Source organism: Macaca mulatta, chromosome 2 (assembly GCF_049350105.2).
Source record: "Macaca mulatta isolate MMU2019108-1 chromosome 2, T2T-MMU8v2.0, whole genome shotgun sequence".
Taxonomy (NCBI): Eukaryota; Metazoa; Chordata; class Mammalia; order Primates; family Cercopithecidae; genus Macaca; species Macaca mulatta.
The window spans coordinates 158,262,500-158,278,926 of record NC_133407.1 but is presented as its reverse complement, the minus strand read 5'-3'; the positions used below and the strand labels follow the sequence as shown (position 1 = coordinate 158,278,926).

The window sequence follows — 16,427 nt, the reverse complement described above, 5'->3', positions numbered from 1 at the left end:
GGCTGCTGTGGCAACACTTTTACCTGCTTTATCTTCCCCAACACATTACCTAGTAAGGCACACCCTGCCTGGGCCTCCCTCTCAAGGAGCATACCTCTTCCTTGGCCTCTGGTGACTCCACTGCAGGTTTCTTATCATCACTAATGTCTCAGCTCAAATGTAAGCTTTTTAAAGGAGGCTGACCATGTGGCCTGGTTTGCCCAGGACAGTCCTGATTTATGAATGTCGTCCTAGCCTTTTTTTTTTTTTTTTTTTTTTTGAGACAGAATCTTGCTCTGTCACCCAGGTTGGAGTGCAACGTGTTGTCCTCATCTTAAACGTCCCCATTTCCTCTCCAAAGGGTTCCCACTTGGATAATAAACTTTATGGTCACCCGTCTTAGGGTAACCCTTAAAAATAATCCCTGCTGTCATATTTCCCAACAAGGATGATGCTTTATTTCCTTTATACTACTTACCACTATTTTAAAGTATCTTATCTTTTATTTAAATGCTAACTTAATGTCTCTGACGACTAAAATATAAGCTCCACAATAACACAGAGTTTATGAACATTTCCAGCTCATTCACTACTGTATCCATAACACTTAGAAGAGTACCTCGCGCTGTAGGGACCAGCATTTGGAATCTCCACATTGGATCTCTCAGAGTTCCCGTGCAATAACGAGATTAACAGAGATCCTAACTAAGGGCCCAGACCTTGGCTCTGGTAGTTCTTGCTCCAAGGAAGAGGCAGGGTCCTGGGTTCTTATGAATCAACCTAAATTCATTTAAGGATTGGGTATTTAGAAGAATACTTTCATGTTAACTGAGTTAAAATGTTACTTTTATATTAAATCAACTAGTTTATATGTTCATTACTCTAGGGATAAACCCTTTGCTCTTCTTTCATTGAATTAAGTAAAATGAGTATTTATATTTTGTGTAGGTATTTATTCTTAAATAGAAACAGAGTCTCACTATGTTGCCCAGTCTGGTTTCAAACTCCTGGGCTCAAGTGATTCTCCTGCCTCAGTTTCTCAAGTAGCTAGGACTATAGGAACATGCCACCAAGCCCAGATTGAGTATTTATACAACTATTCCACCCCCCAAAAAAGAAGAAATGCCAAAAACCAGTAATGATGAAAAAATTGGTTGCTCCTGCTTACGATAAATAGAACACAGATAAAAAGAAACTAAATTTTGGCCGGGTGCGGTGGCTCACGCCTATAATCCCAGCACTTTGGGAGGCCGAGGCAGGCAGATCATGAGGTCAGGAGATTGAGATTATCCTGGCTAACACGACGAAACCCTGTCTCTACTAAAAATACAAAAAAATTAGCCAGGCGTGGTGGTGGGTGCCTGTAGTCCCAGCTACTCTGGAGGCTGAGGCAGAAGAATGGCTTGAACCAGGGAGGTGGAGCTTGCAGTGAGCCGAGATCGCGCCACTGCATTCCAGCCTGGGAGAGAGAGCGAAACTCCATCTCAAAAAAAAAAGAAACTCAATTTTAGATTATCTTGCTGGGTGTAATAATCACTCTCAAACATTTGAAGAAAATATTAATCTAGTAGGCCAAAACTACAGATAAAATAAGTCTGAGAAAAGGAAAATTAAAGTAAGATAACATTTCAATTTGAGGATAACAATCCAAGAGCCAAGGACAAATATTCTTATAAGATATGAATACTTGGTCTCATTCAGAATGACCTCATTTTCACAGAAATAAAGCTTTCAACACTTCCTTTACCAACAATCTCTGCAAATATTAATTACATAATTAATAAGCAAGAGAGGTAATATGGGATGGTAATTAAGGAGGGCTTTGAGTTAGTCTAGACTTGGATTCAGCCTCTATCACTTATAATTATGTGACCTGGGCTAAGTCACGTTCTAGAGTTTCTCATCTAAAAAATGAGAATATTGACTCACCTCAAAGGTACTGAGGCAATATTCAGCAAAATAAACATAGTATAATTATAGCATAGTGCCTAGCAAATAGTAAGAATATATGATGGTAATACTTAGATAAGAAACTGCTTTAGATTCTAAAAAAAGTTTTCTTCTTTTTTACCATTCTTGAAAATCTTTCTAAAATTATCTTCCTAAAAATAGTTTTCTTCATCACCTTATAGCAATAGTTGTCAAATTTTAGGCTAACGGGATTAAGGACGTCTGGGATGAATTCAGTATTTTGAACAAACAATCCCATCAATTGAGTTACATGCAGTCCACTGACCACACACTGAATTAAGAGTACACAAGCAAAATTCTACTGTTTCTTGAGGCCTCCAGTTAACCATTACAAACAACAAATACTGAATCCATCTATGATATCCTTAGGGATTACAGGTGGGTAGGGATTTTGCCTCATGCCAAATGTACCCATTCTGTGACGTGTGACTCACACACCACTGCTACCTCTTTTCTGCTATCAGGCTCAGCTGTCAATTGTCATATTGTCACAATGTGCCTGTCTTCACTCACTTTTTAATCTTCTGCTAAAATATGTTGTAACCTAAAAAATAGCCAAGTTTGTCTGAATACCTATAATAAAATTAACGGGTCTGCTCCGGGAAGACCAAAGTATAGTAGTAAAGTATAGCAGGAAGCCATGTTACATCCCCTTGAACATCTCAGATGTCAGTTTTGCTTAAATCCCAGCTTTCAACTGTGATCAGGTTAGCTGTAACTGCCAAATATATGACCTCCAGATAAGTGGAATGTGACACACTCAATCTCTCTCTCTCTATATATATATATACACATACAGACACACACACATACATATGTATGTTACGTACATATGATTGTGGACATTTGTATGATTTACACATGTATATGAGGCTATGCAAAAAGGTCCCATTTCCCAGACGGAAGGAAGGACTTAAAACAAGACATACATTCACAACAAAATAAGGAATACAGAGAGACACATGGGTTTCTGAATTCTCTCCATCAATTTTGTTTCTGGCTCACTTCATTAGAAGTCTGATGTTTTGAATTATTAATTCTGTATAGTAATATTACCTTTCAAATACTTTTTAAAAGTACAATACATAAGGCTCCCCCACAATGAAACATTCTATCTAAATACTTAAGTAGCACCTACACATAAGATTCAAGGCACTTGGTAAATAGCAATTTTATAATGATGGGGAACTCAAGAGTTTTCTCAGAATCACTAAAGTTATGGCCAAAAACTGGATTCAAGGACAAAAACTTGTAACTATTAACTACAGTAAAGACTTAATGACTAGACTTTTTAAAATTTTTGTTATATAAAGAGAATTCACTAAAATGATTGTATTTTAATCTTTTCCTTGTTAGCTTTTAACATATCTTGAACTATTTTTCAGAAAACTCTATCTAAACATAAATCAGTTTTTTAACTTCCAAGTTATTTCAAATCCAACCCTAAACTAAAATTCTACCATCCCCTCTGAGTGTTATTAAGTGATGAATTACAGCCAAGAAAATTCTAATTGTTTCAGTACATCTGTCAACTAAATATTTATAGCTGGGCACAGTAAAACTAGCACTTTGGGAGGCTGAGGTGAGAGAATCAATTGAGCTCAGGAGTTCGAAACTAGCCTAGGCAACATAGTGAGACCTCATCTCTACAAAGAAAAAAGTTAAAATTAGCCAGGTATGGTGGCACACACCTGTAGTCTCAGCTACTTGGGAGGCTGAGGCAGGCAGATGGCTTGAGTCCAGGAGTTCAAGGATGCAGTGAGCCATGATCACACCACTGCACTCCAGCCTGGGTGACAGAGCAAGACTCTGTCTCAAAATCATAAAAATCTCAAAATATTTATAAATTAGAATCAGTTTATGACAGAACTGGTTTATCATAATTTCTTTGCAGAAAAAAAATTTCCTCTTTCTAGTTTGTTTTGTGCCAAATTTCAAATACCTATCTGCCAATGCATGGGAAGTGTTACTGTATGGGACACTTTTTGTATGGGACATTTTTTGTAAAAAAATTTTCTTCTTATCTAGACATATTATATTAAACTTTTGGTACTGTATTTTCATGTGAGTCATTTAACGATTTATATTATGTTATATATCAATTTATATTCTGTTAGTCTACTTACCAATTCAGTTTACACCAGAGATGAAAACTTTTAAAAGTTTGTAATAACCTTTGTTGTATTTATTTTAGGAAAGAAATAAAGAGCAGCAGAGAATTCGGGTGTCCAGCTCACCACCACCATGCTCCTGGATTTTCAGATCACCATCTCATTCCCAAACACTAATTCTAATGACTAAATTTAAAAAGCTGTTACAAAAACTAAATAATCCTGTACCACTAACAGATAAAACTAACTTATAACTATTTCAAAATGACTCCTTTGTCCCCATTTAAAACTGGCCACCATGTCTCAACAGACAGAAGAAGCATGACCAAGGGCTTATCTTTTAGACTGCTAAGGTTGGACTCTTTCATATCTGATAGAGCGAGCAATTGTCGGGGGCAGGGATATGAGTGGAAACAGGACAGAAGAAAAAAAAAGAGGCAAGGTATAATGCTAGTACACTGGGGGAAATCTACAACTTGTATTTAAATTACTGCTTCATTACTACAAACACTAACTAAAAAAAAACAAAATAAATCACTGTTTCACAATGTTCTTTCCCTGTAGAATAAATTTGCCCATTATAGTCTCATTAGTAACTAAAATTACACAAATTGAAAGTGAACTGTAGTGTCTCTTTGAAAACCTTACCAATGACACTTATTGTAAAGACGATTTCCAACATTCGTTTACACAGTAAATACCAAGTTCACAATTAGTGCATGGCACCATGCTGGGAACTGTAAAGGAACATGGCAAATTTCACAGAAACATTCTTACCTTCAGCTGAAACCCAGTTTCATTCACAGTCTCCTTCCAGTTACCTTCCTAAAAATTGAAGTTAATTTTAGAAATCATTACTGCAAAGCAAATATTCCAAATTAAATAAATTAAATTCCTATCATTCTGTTCTTACTTCAGCAGGGATTGGAGAGAGAGGTTTAAAAAAATTTCTTTTCACTTCAAAATTAAACATTCAATCCGGCTGGGGGCGGTGGCTCAAGCCTGTAATCCCAGCACTTAGGGAGGCTGAGACGGGCGGATCACGAGGTCAGGAGACTGAGACCATCCTGGCTAACACGGTGAAACCCCGTCTCTACTAAAAATACAAAAAAAGTAGCCGGGCGAGGTGGCGGGCGCCTGTAGTCCCAGCGACTCCGGAGGCTGAGGCAGGAGAATGGCGTGAACCTGGGAGGCGGAGCTTGCAGTGAGCCAAGTTTGCGCCACTGCACTCCAGCCGGGGCGACACAGCGAGACTCCATCTCAAAACAAAACAAAACAAAACAATTCAATCCAACTTCTAAAAGATTACCAAATGGTGCACCCAAGATTTTATAGATCTGAGCTTCAAAATACTGAAGACAAATTTTACTATTATTTAAATGATACCAAAAATACCATCATCAGTATCTTTAAATAGAAAAATGTTAGCCAAAAGAATAACATAATCCATTAATTGGAAATTCATAACAAAAAAATAAATTGCATATAAATTAACAAAAAGATCCTTAAAATAAGTATTCTACAATTTTTTTTAAGAAACCCAAATTAAATGAATATTTTACTAAGACTAAATAAAAGAAAAATACCTGTGTTAAAAACAGATAGAAGATTTTGTCTCTACAAAGGATGGGATGTGAAGCAATCCTCAAGAGAAAGTTTTCTAAACCAATCCGTCGCCTCTCCACAAAATCTGGATCCATGTTGTCAGCAGAGAGTTTATGCCAAACAAATTCTGCCTAGGTAAACAAAACAATCATTAAGAATAGTCTCGGCCGGGCGCGGTGGCTCACGCCTGTAATCCCAGCACTTTGGGAGGCCGAGGCGGGCGGATCACAAGGTCAGGAGATTGAGACCACGGTGAAACCCCGTCTCTACTAAAAATACAAAAAATTAGCCGGGCGCGGTGGCGGGCGCCTGTAGTCCCAGGTACTCAGGAGGCTGAGGCAGGAGAATGGCGTAAACCCAGGAGGCGGAGCTTGCAGTGAGCCGAGATCGCGCCACTGCACTCCAGCCTGGGCGACAGAGCGAGACTCCGTCTCAAAAAACAAAACAAAACAAAACAAAAAAGAATAGTCTCAATGTGGAAGACTTCTAAACTACTGCCATTTCACTTCTTACCCGTTTTTCTGGCAGAGGTGGCACAACAATATGTGGATAGTAAACTAAAAGGTAGTTTCTCAACAACTCAAATTCACTATATCGCCGCCACAGTGAGTCTGTTAGCACACTCTGACCATCGGTGTGTTCAACTGACCTGAAAAGGAACAGAACGACACTGAAGTTATTTTTTAAAAACAAAAATACATACATATAAACACAATCACCTTTAAAATTATAACTACAGAATGATTATGAATCAAGCAGTAAGTAAAGAACTTTTCATACATTTTCTTTTTCTTTTCTTTTTTTTTTTCTTTTCAAGACAGGGTCTCACTGTGGCCCAGGCTGGAGCACAGGGGTACAATCACGGCTCACTGCAACCTTGACCTCCTGGGCTCAGGCACTCCTTCCACCTCAGCCTGCTGAGTAGCTGGGACCACAGGCACATGTCACCACATTGGCTAATACTTAAATTTTTTGTAAAAATGGGATCCAGCTATGTTGCTCAGGCTGGTGTCAAACTCCTGGGCTTACGCCATCTTCCTGCATTGGCCTCATGTATTTTCATATTTAATCCTTATGACAACCCTGTGAGGCAGAGATTTATTATCCTCATTTTACAGATGAGGACACAACTGCACAGTATATGCTCTGCCTATGATCACAAAGGTCTGTGGATAAAGAACTCAGATCTATCTGATTTCAAAGCTCTTACTCCTAACCACTTTCTTTCTGTTACAGAAAGCCTGTTTAAACATAAGAGAAACAGTTTTATTAGGAATACTCTAAAAGCCTTAATGTATAAATAATTGATTTTTTTTTTTTTTTTTGAGACGGAGTCTTGCTCTGTCACCCAGGCTGGAGTGCAGTGGCCGGATCTCAGCTCACTGCAAGCTCCGCCTCCCGGGTTCACGCCATTCTCCTGCCTCAGCCTCCCAAGTAGCTGGGACTACAGGCGCCCGCCACCTCGCCCGGCTAGTTTTTTGTATTTTTTAGTAGAGACGGTGTTTCACCGTGTTAGCCAGGATGGTCTCGATCTCCTGACCTTGTGATCCGCCCGTCTCGGCCTCCCAAAGTGCTGGGATTACAGGCTTGAGCCACCGCGCCCGGCCAATAATTTATTTTTTAACATGATAAAATCTAGTTTAGCTAGTGCTTCATTAAATAAAAAGCATTTTTAACTTCATTTCTGCCACAATGAGAGAATAACATTCACAACAAAGACCAAGACACCACAAAAACTTCAATTTAGGTTATTAATGAATCAGATTAATCCAAGTACCAAGAAACAGCCACAGGAACAAAATATTAATTAGCTCTGAAAGAGTGGCAAAGAGGGGTCATAAAAATTCATCTCTAGCCTTTTAATTATAAAGGGCTGGTAGGCAATGCCATGTCTTATACACATAAAAGTTCAACTTACTTTTGGGGGAAAGTTAAGGTAAAATCATATAAAGGATATTTTAAATATTTTGACTACTTAGGATTTCTTGCCAGCATAAGTAAGTCCAATTAGAAAGCATCAGTCTTCTAAACATTATCAGGACCTTGCTATTTTTCTAATTTTTCTAATTAGCTTGACAATAACCTGTTTGCCTTCCACGAAATGCACAATGTGTATTTTGTACATTAGGACACAAAGTCATAGAAGTTAAATCAGTCTCTGAATAAAGTCTAGAGAAAGTATTTACATCATGCCATGTTCAACACAATAGATGCTCATTTTTATTATTTTTTAAGTTTGCTACTAAATTTGTTTATTGCATGTTAATAAAAATGAACCAAAATATGAAATGCAAAATGCACAAATGGCTCCCATGGCAAAAATACAGTATTAAATCATAATTCATTTTAAAGAGTATACCTAGACATTAGCTATAACTGATACTATCCCAATTACAATTCCCAACTTCAGCTGAAAAAATACTTGGGTTAATCTCAAGTTTCAAATTATTCAGAATCACTACCAACAAAACCCATAACTTGTAAATAAGTGGATAAATAAAGCCTATAAGTAGTACACCTACAGGGCTGATAGAAGGTCTGTGTAAGAGTTTAAAAAAAAAAACAAAAAAAAACACAAAAAAACGTGGCTGGATGCGGTGGCTCACGGCTGTAATCCCAGCACTTCGGGAGGTCGAGGTAGGTGGATCACCTGAGGTCAGGAATTCGAGACCAGCCTGGCCAACATGGTGAAACCCCATCTCTACTAAAAATACAAAAAATTAGCTGGGCGTGGTGGCAGGCGCCCGTAATCCCAGCCACTCAGGAGGCTGAGACAGGAGAATCGCTTGAACGTGGGAGGCAGAGGTTGCACTGAGCTGAGAATGCGCCAACGCACTCCAGCCTGGGCAACAAGAGCGAAACTCCATCTCAAAAAACAAACACCAAAAAAAAAAAAAACCAAAACAAAAAGGCAGGGTCCAGTAGTTTCATTAGAAACTGACTAAAAGCACAGAGAAGACTTTCATTAGACCCCAAAACCACCCCATTTATCTAATCGCTCAACAACTATTTAATAGCACCTAATTGGTTTTCCTTGTAATATTTAACCCTCACAATGAAAATATGATCATTAAGCACATTTTACAAATTAGAAGAATAACATACTGCCTTCCAAGCCATCCAGGAATTACTATCTATTCTAAAAGAGACTTATACTTATTTTAGAATAGTTCATATTCAATGAAAAGGAACACATACAAAAAAGTCTTGGGGAATTAAAAACCAGTGACTTTAGTCTTATTCAATCTTAGCCCACTAAACTATAACACTATAGAATAGGCACATATCAAAAACATCCTTTTTAATTTTAAACTTAAGAATTTACTTTGGAAGCTAGAGTTAACACTAATTTCTGAAGTATTTTTTAGGTGGCTAACTTAAAAAAAAAAAAACACAGAAACAAAACCTCTCGATAACTGGACTATAGACAATTGCTAAAAGGGCTTTCTACTTGTATTCAAAAGGTAGGTAGGTAAGCTACATGACAGAAGTTGAATTTCTAGTTAATATGAAGGGTCAATAATATCCATATTGTCCACAACTGTCTGCAAAACACTGAATTACAAAAACAGTGCTACATAATTAAATTAAGAAATTTGATGACTGTGGTTGATGATGAAGGTCAGTTAACCTTAGGGATATTATAAAACAATCTATTCAAAATCAGTATTTCTCGAATCCCATGTCTATATGATGTGGAATAGGGAAGAACGTCTTAAAACAGAAAAAACACAAATCATAAAGAGAAAAGACAGATAAACCTATCTTAAAATGGAAAGGCTCTGTAGTTTAAAAGACACCAATAAAAAATCATGGTCCAGCTGGGCACACTGGCTCACACCTGTAATTCCAGCACTTTGGGAGGAGGCCGAGGCAGGTGGATCACTTGAGGTCAGGAGTTCAAGACCAGCCTGGCCAGCATGGCAAAACCCCATCTCTACTAAAAATACAAAAATTAGCTGGGTGTGGTGGTACAAGTCTGTAATCTCAGCTACTCGGGAAGCTGAGGTGGGAGAATCGCTTGAGCCCGGGAGGAGGAGGTTGTGGTGAGTCAAGATCACATCACTGCATTCCAGCCTGGGCGACAGAGCGAGACTCCACCTCAGGAAAAAAAAAAAAAAAAAAAAAAGGTCCATGGCTCATCTGTACTGAAAGCTCCTGGACCTTTAAATAAGAAATGTAAAATCCTGCACCCCACCCCAAACCATGAAGTTGTTTAACAAATTTTTCAAGTAATTCCAACATGTTTTTAAGTATAAAAGCCATGTTTTAAAATAAATTTGTATTGAAATACAGTTGTGAAAGTTGACTCAATAATCCTTTTGTGCACCACACATTTATTGATGGTCTACTTAAATATGTATTCACAGTCTAGCTATTACTGATGTATGGTCACTTCTAACTCCCAGGTTCAAATTAGAACTGGGCTACAGAAGAAAACAATGATCCTTTATTTATTTCAAAGCCAAGCATAAACATTATTCAGTTATTCCAGATTACCCAAATCAAGGTTCTCTCCCAGCAGTAAAAGTAATGAATACCTATTTCATTGCCCAAGTGGGTGAAAAAATAGGCATATACCAAATATATCCTTTTTCATTGTAAACTTAAAATTTACTTAGAAGGCTACAGCTAACACTATTTTCTAAAGTATTATTATTAAAGTGGCTAATTTAACTTAAAAAACAAAAAAACAGAAACAAAAGTCCTCTCACGGGGCCATGATCTTTAAAATATAACCTTACAAATCTCTGCAATACATAAACATATATATGTCATGAAATGACCTAATTTTGAAAAGAACCACATTACCTCTCTCTTTTCCTAAACTTACTACTGCATAAAAATTTTCTTGGCTGGGCGCGGTGGCTCACGCCTGTAATCCCAGCACTTTGGGAGGCCAAGGCGGGCAGATCACAAGGTCAGGAGATCAAGACCATCCTGGCTAACACAGTGAAACCCCATCTCTACTAAAAATACAAAAAAAATTAGCCGGGCATGGTGACAGGCGCCTGTAGTCCCAGCTACTCGGGAGGCTGAGGCAGGAGAATGGTGTGAACCCAGGAGGCCAAGCTTGCAATGAGCTGAGATGTGCCACTGCACTCCAGCCTGGGCAACAGAGCGAGACTCCGTCTAAAAAAAGAAAAGAATTTTTTTTTTCCGAGAAGATTCTTTTCTTTTTCTTTCTTTCTAGTGGAAGAAGGAAAACTAAATTTTCAGAATTGTCTGTAGACAACGTTCACCAAGATTTAAACTTTTATTTTGGGTAGAAACACAGACCTGGAAGAAGCCTTGAAAAGTCACAGGGTTCAGCATTAAGGCAAGCTCACAGGTAAATCCTATGAAAATGGTAAGTTAAACATTTTATTCTTAAAAAAGTATTAACATTGGCCGGGTGCGATGGCTCATGCCTGTAATCCCAGCACTTTGGGAGGCCAAGGTGGGTGGATCACGAGGTCAGAAATTCGAGACCAGTCTGGCCAACATGGTGAAACCCCATCTCTACTAAAAATACACGGTGGCGGGTGCCTGTAATACCAGCTACTTGGGAGGCTAAGGCAGGTGAATCGCTTGAACCCAGGAGGCGGAGTTTGCAGTGAGCCAAGATCGCACCACTGCACTCTAGCCTGGGTGACAGAGTGAGACTCCATCTCAAAAAAAAAAAAAGAAAGTAGGCAGGGCACGGTGGCTCAAGCCTGTAATCCCAGCACTTTGGGAGGTTGAGATGGGTGGATCACGAGGTCAGGAGATCGAGACCATCCTGGCTAACATGGTGAAACCCCGTCTCTACTAAAAATACACAAAGATGAGCCAGGCGTGGTAGCGGTCGCCTGTAGTCCCAGCTACTCAGGAGGCTGAGGCAGGAGAACAGCATGAACCCGGGAGGCAGAGCTTGCAGTGAGCCGAGATCACGCCACTGCACTCCAGCCTGGGCAACAGAGCAAGACTCCATCTCAAAAAAAAGTATTAACATTAAAGCATCATTATAACACTTAACTTCATTTGGTAGTCTTTTTTTTTTTTTTTTGAGACAGTCTCTCACTTTGTCACCCAGGCTCGAGTGCAGTGGCACAATCTCAGCTTACTGTAATCTCTACCTTCCAGGTTCAAGTGATTCTCCTGCCTCAGACTCCCGAGTAGCTGGGACCACCACACCTGGCTAATTTTCATATTTTTAGTAGAGACGGGGTTTCGCCATGTTGGCCAGGGTGGTCTCAAACTCCTGACCTCAGGTGATCTGCTTGCCTTGGCCTCCCAAAGTGCGGAGATTACTGGCATGAGCCACCATGCCCAGCTAGGTTTAGTAGTCTATTATTTTACTGGCTATCAACAATTCTCTCATATCTATTTGTTTTAATTGAAAGCACTTCTGCTCAATCTCTGAAGACAGAAAAGAAACAGTGCATTATTCTTTATATAAACTGTTTATAACTGGCAACAACAAATTGAGTCTTCCCTTGCCTTTTTTTAGACGAAACAACTCTAATTCCTTTAGCTTTTCCCTTAGCAGGTAAGAGACAATTTTTCTGGTGAGTTTTTATTTCCTACTCCATAATTTACTTTGTCTTTTCTATTTTTACTCACCAAGTTCTTTTTCCTTGTTTTTTAAAGGTGTCTACTTCCCATTATTCTTAAATTTACTCCAAGTTCTAAAGTGCCAATCTAAGTGTTTCTGTTTGTTAATTTTTGTAACTCTCAACTGTCTTAAGAGGACTCAGACCTTATTTTCTACTCCTAGAATTCTTTGTTAACCATTTCCACTTGCCCAAGTTCACTTCATACATGCCTGAGAACCTGGTATCCTTTTACAAAAAAGCACAGGGATTCTGAGACCAAGGAATCCTCCAAAGCATGTATCAAGTAACATTCCAGATTCCAAAAGTATTCCACTAACCTTCTCTCTCCCCACAAAACAGATTCATTAAAATATAGCTATCTACCAAGAGTATCAGAGCAAAAGATACAGCTGTTTACCCATTAAAAGGTTAAGGACACAGGGCTGGATGCAGTGGTTCACACCAGTAATCCCAGCATTTTGGGAGGCTGACGCAGGAGTATCGCTTGAGCTCAGGAGTTTGAGACCAGACTGAGCCACATGCCTATGAAAAATTTAAAAACTGCCAGACACAGTGGCTCATGCCTGTAATCCTAACACTTTGGGAGGCCAAGGTGGGTGGATCATTTGAGGTCAGGAGTTTGAGACCAGCCTGGCCAACATGGTGAAATCCTGTCTCTACTAAAAATACAAAAAAAAATCAGCTGGGCATGGTAGCACATGCCTGTAATCCCAGCTACTTGGGAGGCTAAGGCAGGAGAATCACTTGAACCCAGGAGACAGAGATTAAAGTGAGCCAAGATCGTGCCACTGTATTCTAGCCTTGGCAACAGAGTGAGACTCCATCTCAAAAAAAAAAAAAAAGAAATTAAAAATTAGCCAGCCATGGTGGCTTACACCTGTATGCCAGCTACTCAGGAAACTGAGGTGAGAGAATCACTTGACCCTAGGAGTTTGAGGCTGCAGTGAGCCATGACTGCACCACTGTACTCCAGTCCAGGCAACAGAATGAGACTCTGTCTCAAAAAAAAGTAAAGAAACAAAATCAATCCCGAAAAAAAAAAAAAAAAAAAAAAAAAACTTTAAAAAATTCTGTTATACAACAGAGTCTGCATCAATAGCTACCAGAAAAAGCTTGCCGTCTACCTGCCCAGGTGTAACTTTCATCACCCACCTTGTTTCAATGAGGTAAGCGGTATATGTTTCTTGCATGTTCATGGCATTTCTTCCAGTTCGTTTTTCTGCTTCTGAAACACTGATTTCTATCTTCTTCAACCAAAAATTATTGTGTGTCATCTGGACAAAACAACAACAACAACAACAAAAAACTCTTTAAGATGGTACTGAAAAAAGCCTCAGCCACATAAATTAAACCCATTATTGGGTTTACATATTTCAAAATAGTTACTTATAGTTCTTGAGTTGCCAGGGGTTGCAAAATAACAGCAGCAAATGATAGCCTTTATCAACATACAAAAGTACATTAACTTTTCCAGAGGTATTTTATTTATATATGTATTTATTTTTATTTTTTGAGACCAAGTCTCACTCTGTCACCCAGGCTGAAGTGCACTGGTGCAATCTCGGCTCACTGCAACCTTCACCTCCTGGGTTCAAGGGATTCTCCTGCCTGTCTCCCAAGTAGCTGGGATTATAGGCATGCACCACCACGCTCAGCTGACTTTGGTATTTTCAGTAGAAACGGGGTTTCACCATGTTGACCAGGATGGTCTTGAACTCCTGACCTCAGGTGATCCACCTGCCTTGGCCTCCCAAAGTGCTGGGATTATAGGCATGAGCCACTGCGCCCGGCCTTCCAGAGGTAGTTTAAAAGGTACTATATGTTGAATGATTAAAATTTAGACATTTCATAAGTGACCAAGAATAATCTATAAAAATAGATAAGAAAATATCTTAAAAACACATTAGACACAAAGGATTCTGGGAGGATAGTGAATAGGAAGCACCAGGAATCCATCTCCCCACCTAGATGACAACTGCACTGGCAGACCCTATCTGATGTAAGTATTTGGGAACTCTGGAGTCCAATAAAGGCTTGCAATCCCCAGGGGAAGGCTTGGATGACAAAATGTGGTTACTTTCAATCAATTTCAGCTACCTATCCCTTAGTGCCTAACAGGCAGCTGTGCAGCATTCCTGGAACAGCCTGATGAAGCCAGGGTAGGCAAAAAGGGCCTTTTTCTCCAAACATCCATGATCTGTCCTCTGATCACCAACTGCTTCTTCTAAGAGGCACAAAGAAGTAGTGGCCACTGCTGTTGCTCCTCCCCACACTGTTGCAAGCCTCCTGTCCTGGCTGAAGTGACTTCCAGGGGATTCAAAAGCCAGCATCCTGTTTTTCCTCCCTTCATTTTTATTTTGACCCTCTTTTGTAAGCCAGACATTTAGCCAGGTGTGGTAGTGCGTGCCTTTAGTTCTGGCTACCAAGGAGGCTGAGGCAGGTGGATCAGTTCAGCAAAGGAGGTCAAAACTAGCCTGGGAAACATAGGAAGACCTTGTCTCTCAAAAAGAAAAAATTGGACGTTTAAGAACAACTGGATAGATGAGGACAATTAGAAAATAATCATACATGCCCAGGAAAAGGCTCAAGCTCAGGAAAGATCTCTAAAGACTTTAAGTTTACACCTCTCTCAGGCTGATCTTTGGCATGGAGACAGTCTACAGCAATTAAAAAATAAATAATAAATAACAAAAACAACAACCCCCAGGGTAGGAGAAGAATTTGATGTCCAGAGTTACCACATTATTACATGCAAATGCCTAGTTTTCAACAACAAAAAAATCACAAGGCATATAAAGAAACAGCGTGGTATGAACCCTTCAGAGGGAAAAAATACATCAACAGAAACTGCTCCTGAAAAAGACATGATGACAGATCTACTAGAAAAAGACTATCCCTTTACCCCCTTTTTCATTTCTTTTTTCTTTTTTTTTTTTTTAGACAGAGTCTAGCTTTGTCACCCAGGCTGGAATGCTGTGGTGCAATCTCAACTCAGTGCAACCTCCGGCTCCTGGGTTCAAGCAATTCCTGTGCTTCAGCCTCCTGAGTAGCTGGGATTACAGGCGTGTGCCACCACACCGGGCTAATTTTTTTTTTTTTTTGAGACAGAGTCTTGCTGTATCGCCAGGCCGGAGTCCAGTGGTGCGATCTCAGCTCGCTGCAACCTCCACCTCTGGCTTCAAGGGATTCTCCTGCCTTAGCCTCCAGAGTAGCTGAAACTACAGGCCATGTTGTCCAGGCTGGTCTTGAAGTCCTTGGCTCAAATGATCCACAAGCCTCAGTCTTCCAAGCTGCTGGCATTACAGGCAGGAGCTACCATGCCTGGCTGACAAAGACTTTAAAGTAATCATCTTATAGATGCTCAGACAACTTAAAGGAAGATGTGGAGAAAGTAAAAAAAATGATTTAAAAAAAAAGATGTATGAACAAAACAGAAGTATCAGTACAGAGACAGAAAACTTAAAAAGAAACCAAAAAGTGGCCAGGCATGGTAGTTCACGCCTGTAATCCCAGCACTTTGGGAGGCTGAGGTCAGGAGTTCAAGACCAGTCTAGTCAACATGTTGAAACCCCGTCTTTACTGAAAATATAAAAACTAGCCAGGTGTGGTAGCGGGCACTTGTAATCCCAGCTACTCAGGAGACTGAGGCATGGAGAATTACTTGAACCTGGGAGGCAGAGGTTGCAGTGAGCAAAGATCATGCCACTGTACTCCAGCCTCGGTGATAGGGCAAGAAAAAGAAAAAAGAAACCAAAAGAAATTCTGGAGCTGAAAAGTACAGTAAGTGAAATTAGAAGTTCACTAGAGGGGTTCAAAGGCAAATTTCAGCAGGCACAAGAGAGAACTGGCAAACTAGAAGACAGGAGAATGGAAATTACCAAGTCTGAGGAACAGAAAAAAGAGGGAAGCAAAGTAAACAGAGCTTAAGGGAGAAGCAGGACACCATCAAACCAACATGTGCACTCTGGTAGTAAGGAGAGGGAGAGAGAAAAAGGGGAAGGGGCAGTATCTGAAGAAATAATGTTAGAAAATTTCACAAATATGATAGAAGAAATGTATATAAACATCCAAGAAGCTTGACAAAATCCAAAATAAGATGTTTACTGAGACACCTTATAACTTTTCAGAGACAGAATCTTGACAGCAGCAAGACAGAAGCAACTGATCATATATAAGGAATCTT

At 39.6% G+C, this 16,427-nt stretch overlaps 1 protein-coding gene and 2 long non-coding RNA genes across 4 annotated transcripts in view; 1 reads left to right on the top strand and 2 right to left on the bottom strand.

Moving 5' to 3' along the window:
• The window catches only part of SNX4 (sorting nexin 4), a 79,694-nt gene that overhangs the window by 49,993 nt on the left and 13,274 nt on the right, over positions 1-16,427 (bottom strand). Inside the window, exons 2-5 of one of the 2 annotated variants that reach the window (XM_015130052.3) lie at positions 13,397-13,518; positions 6,180-6,315; positions 5,648-5,797; positions 4,839-4,886 (exon numbers count right to left, since the gene is read on the bottom strand). In XM_015130052.3, the coding sequence (XP_014985538.2) occupies positions 4,839-4,886; positions 5,648-5,797; positions 6,180-6,315; positions 13,397-13,518 (456 nt within the window). The remainder of the gene's footprint in view (positions 1-4,838; positions 4,887-5,647; positions 5,798-6,179; positions 6,316-13,396; positions 13,519-16,427) is intronic. The other variant, XM_077993768.1, reaches the window with a different exon arrangement.
• On the top strand, positions 10,685-13,097 carry LOC144339379 (uncharacterized). Its single transcript, XR_013414356.1, has 2 exons — positions 10,685-11,351; positions 11,972-13,097. It is a non-coding gene; the product is annotated as an uncharacterized LOC144339379 (long non-coding RNA).
• LOC144339370 (uncharacterized) lies at positions 10,839-13,302 on the bottom strand. The gene is made up of 2 exons (XR_013414345.1): positions 11,958-13,302; positions 10,839-11,077 (listed from the first exon to the last, which is right to left on the bottom strand). It is a non-coding gene; the product is annotated as an uncharacterized LOC144339370 (long non-coding RNA).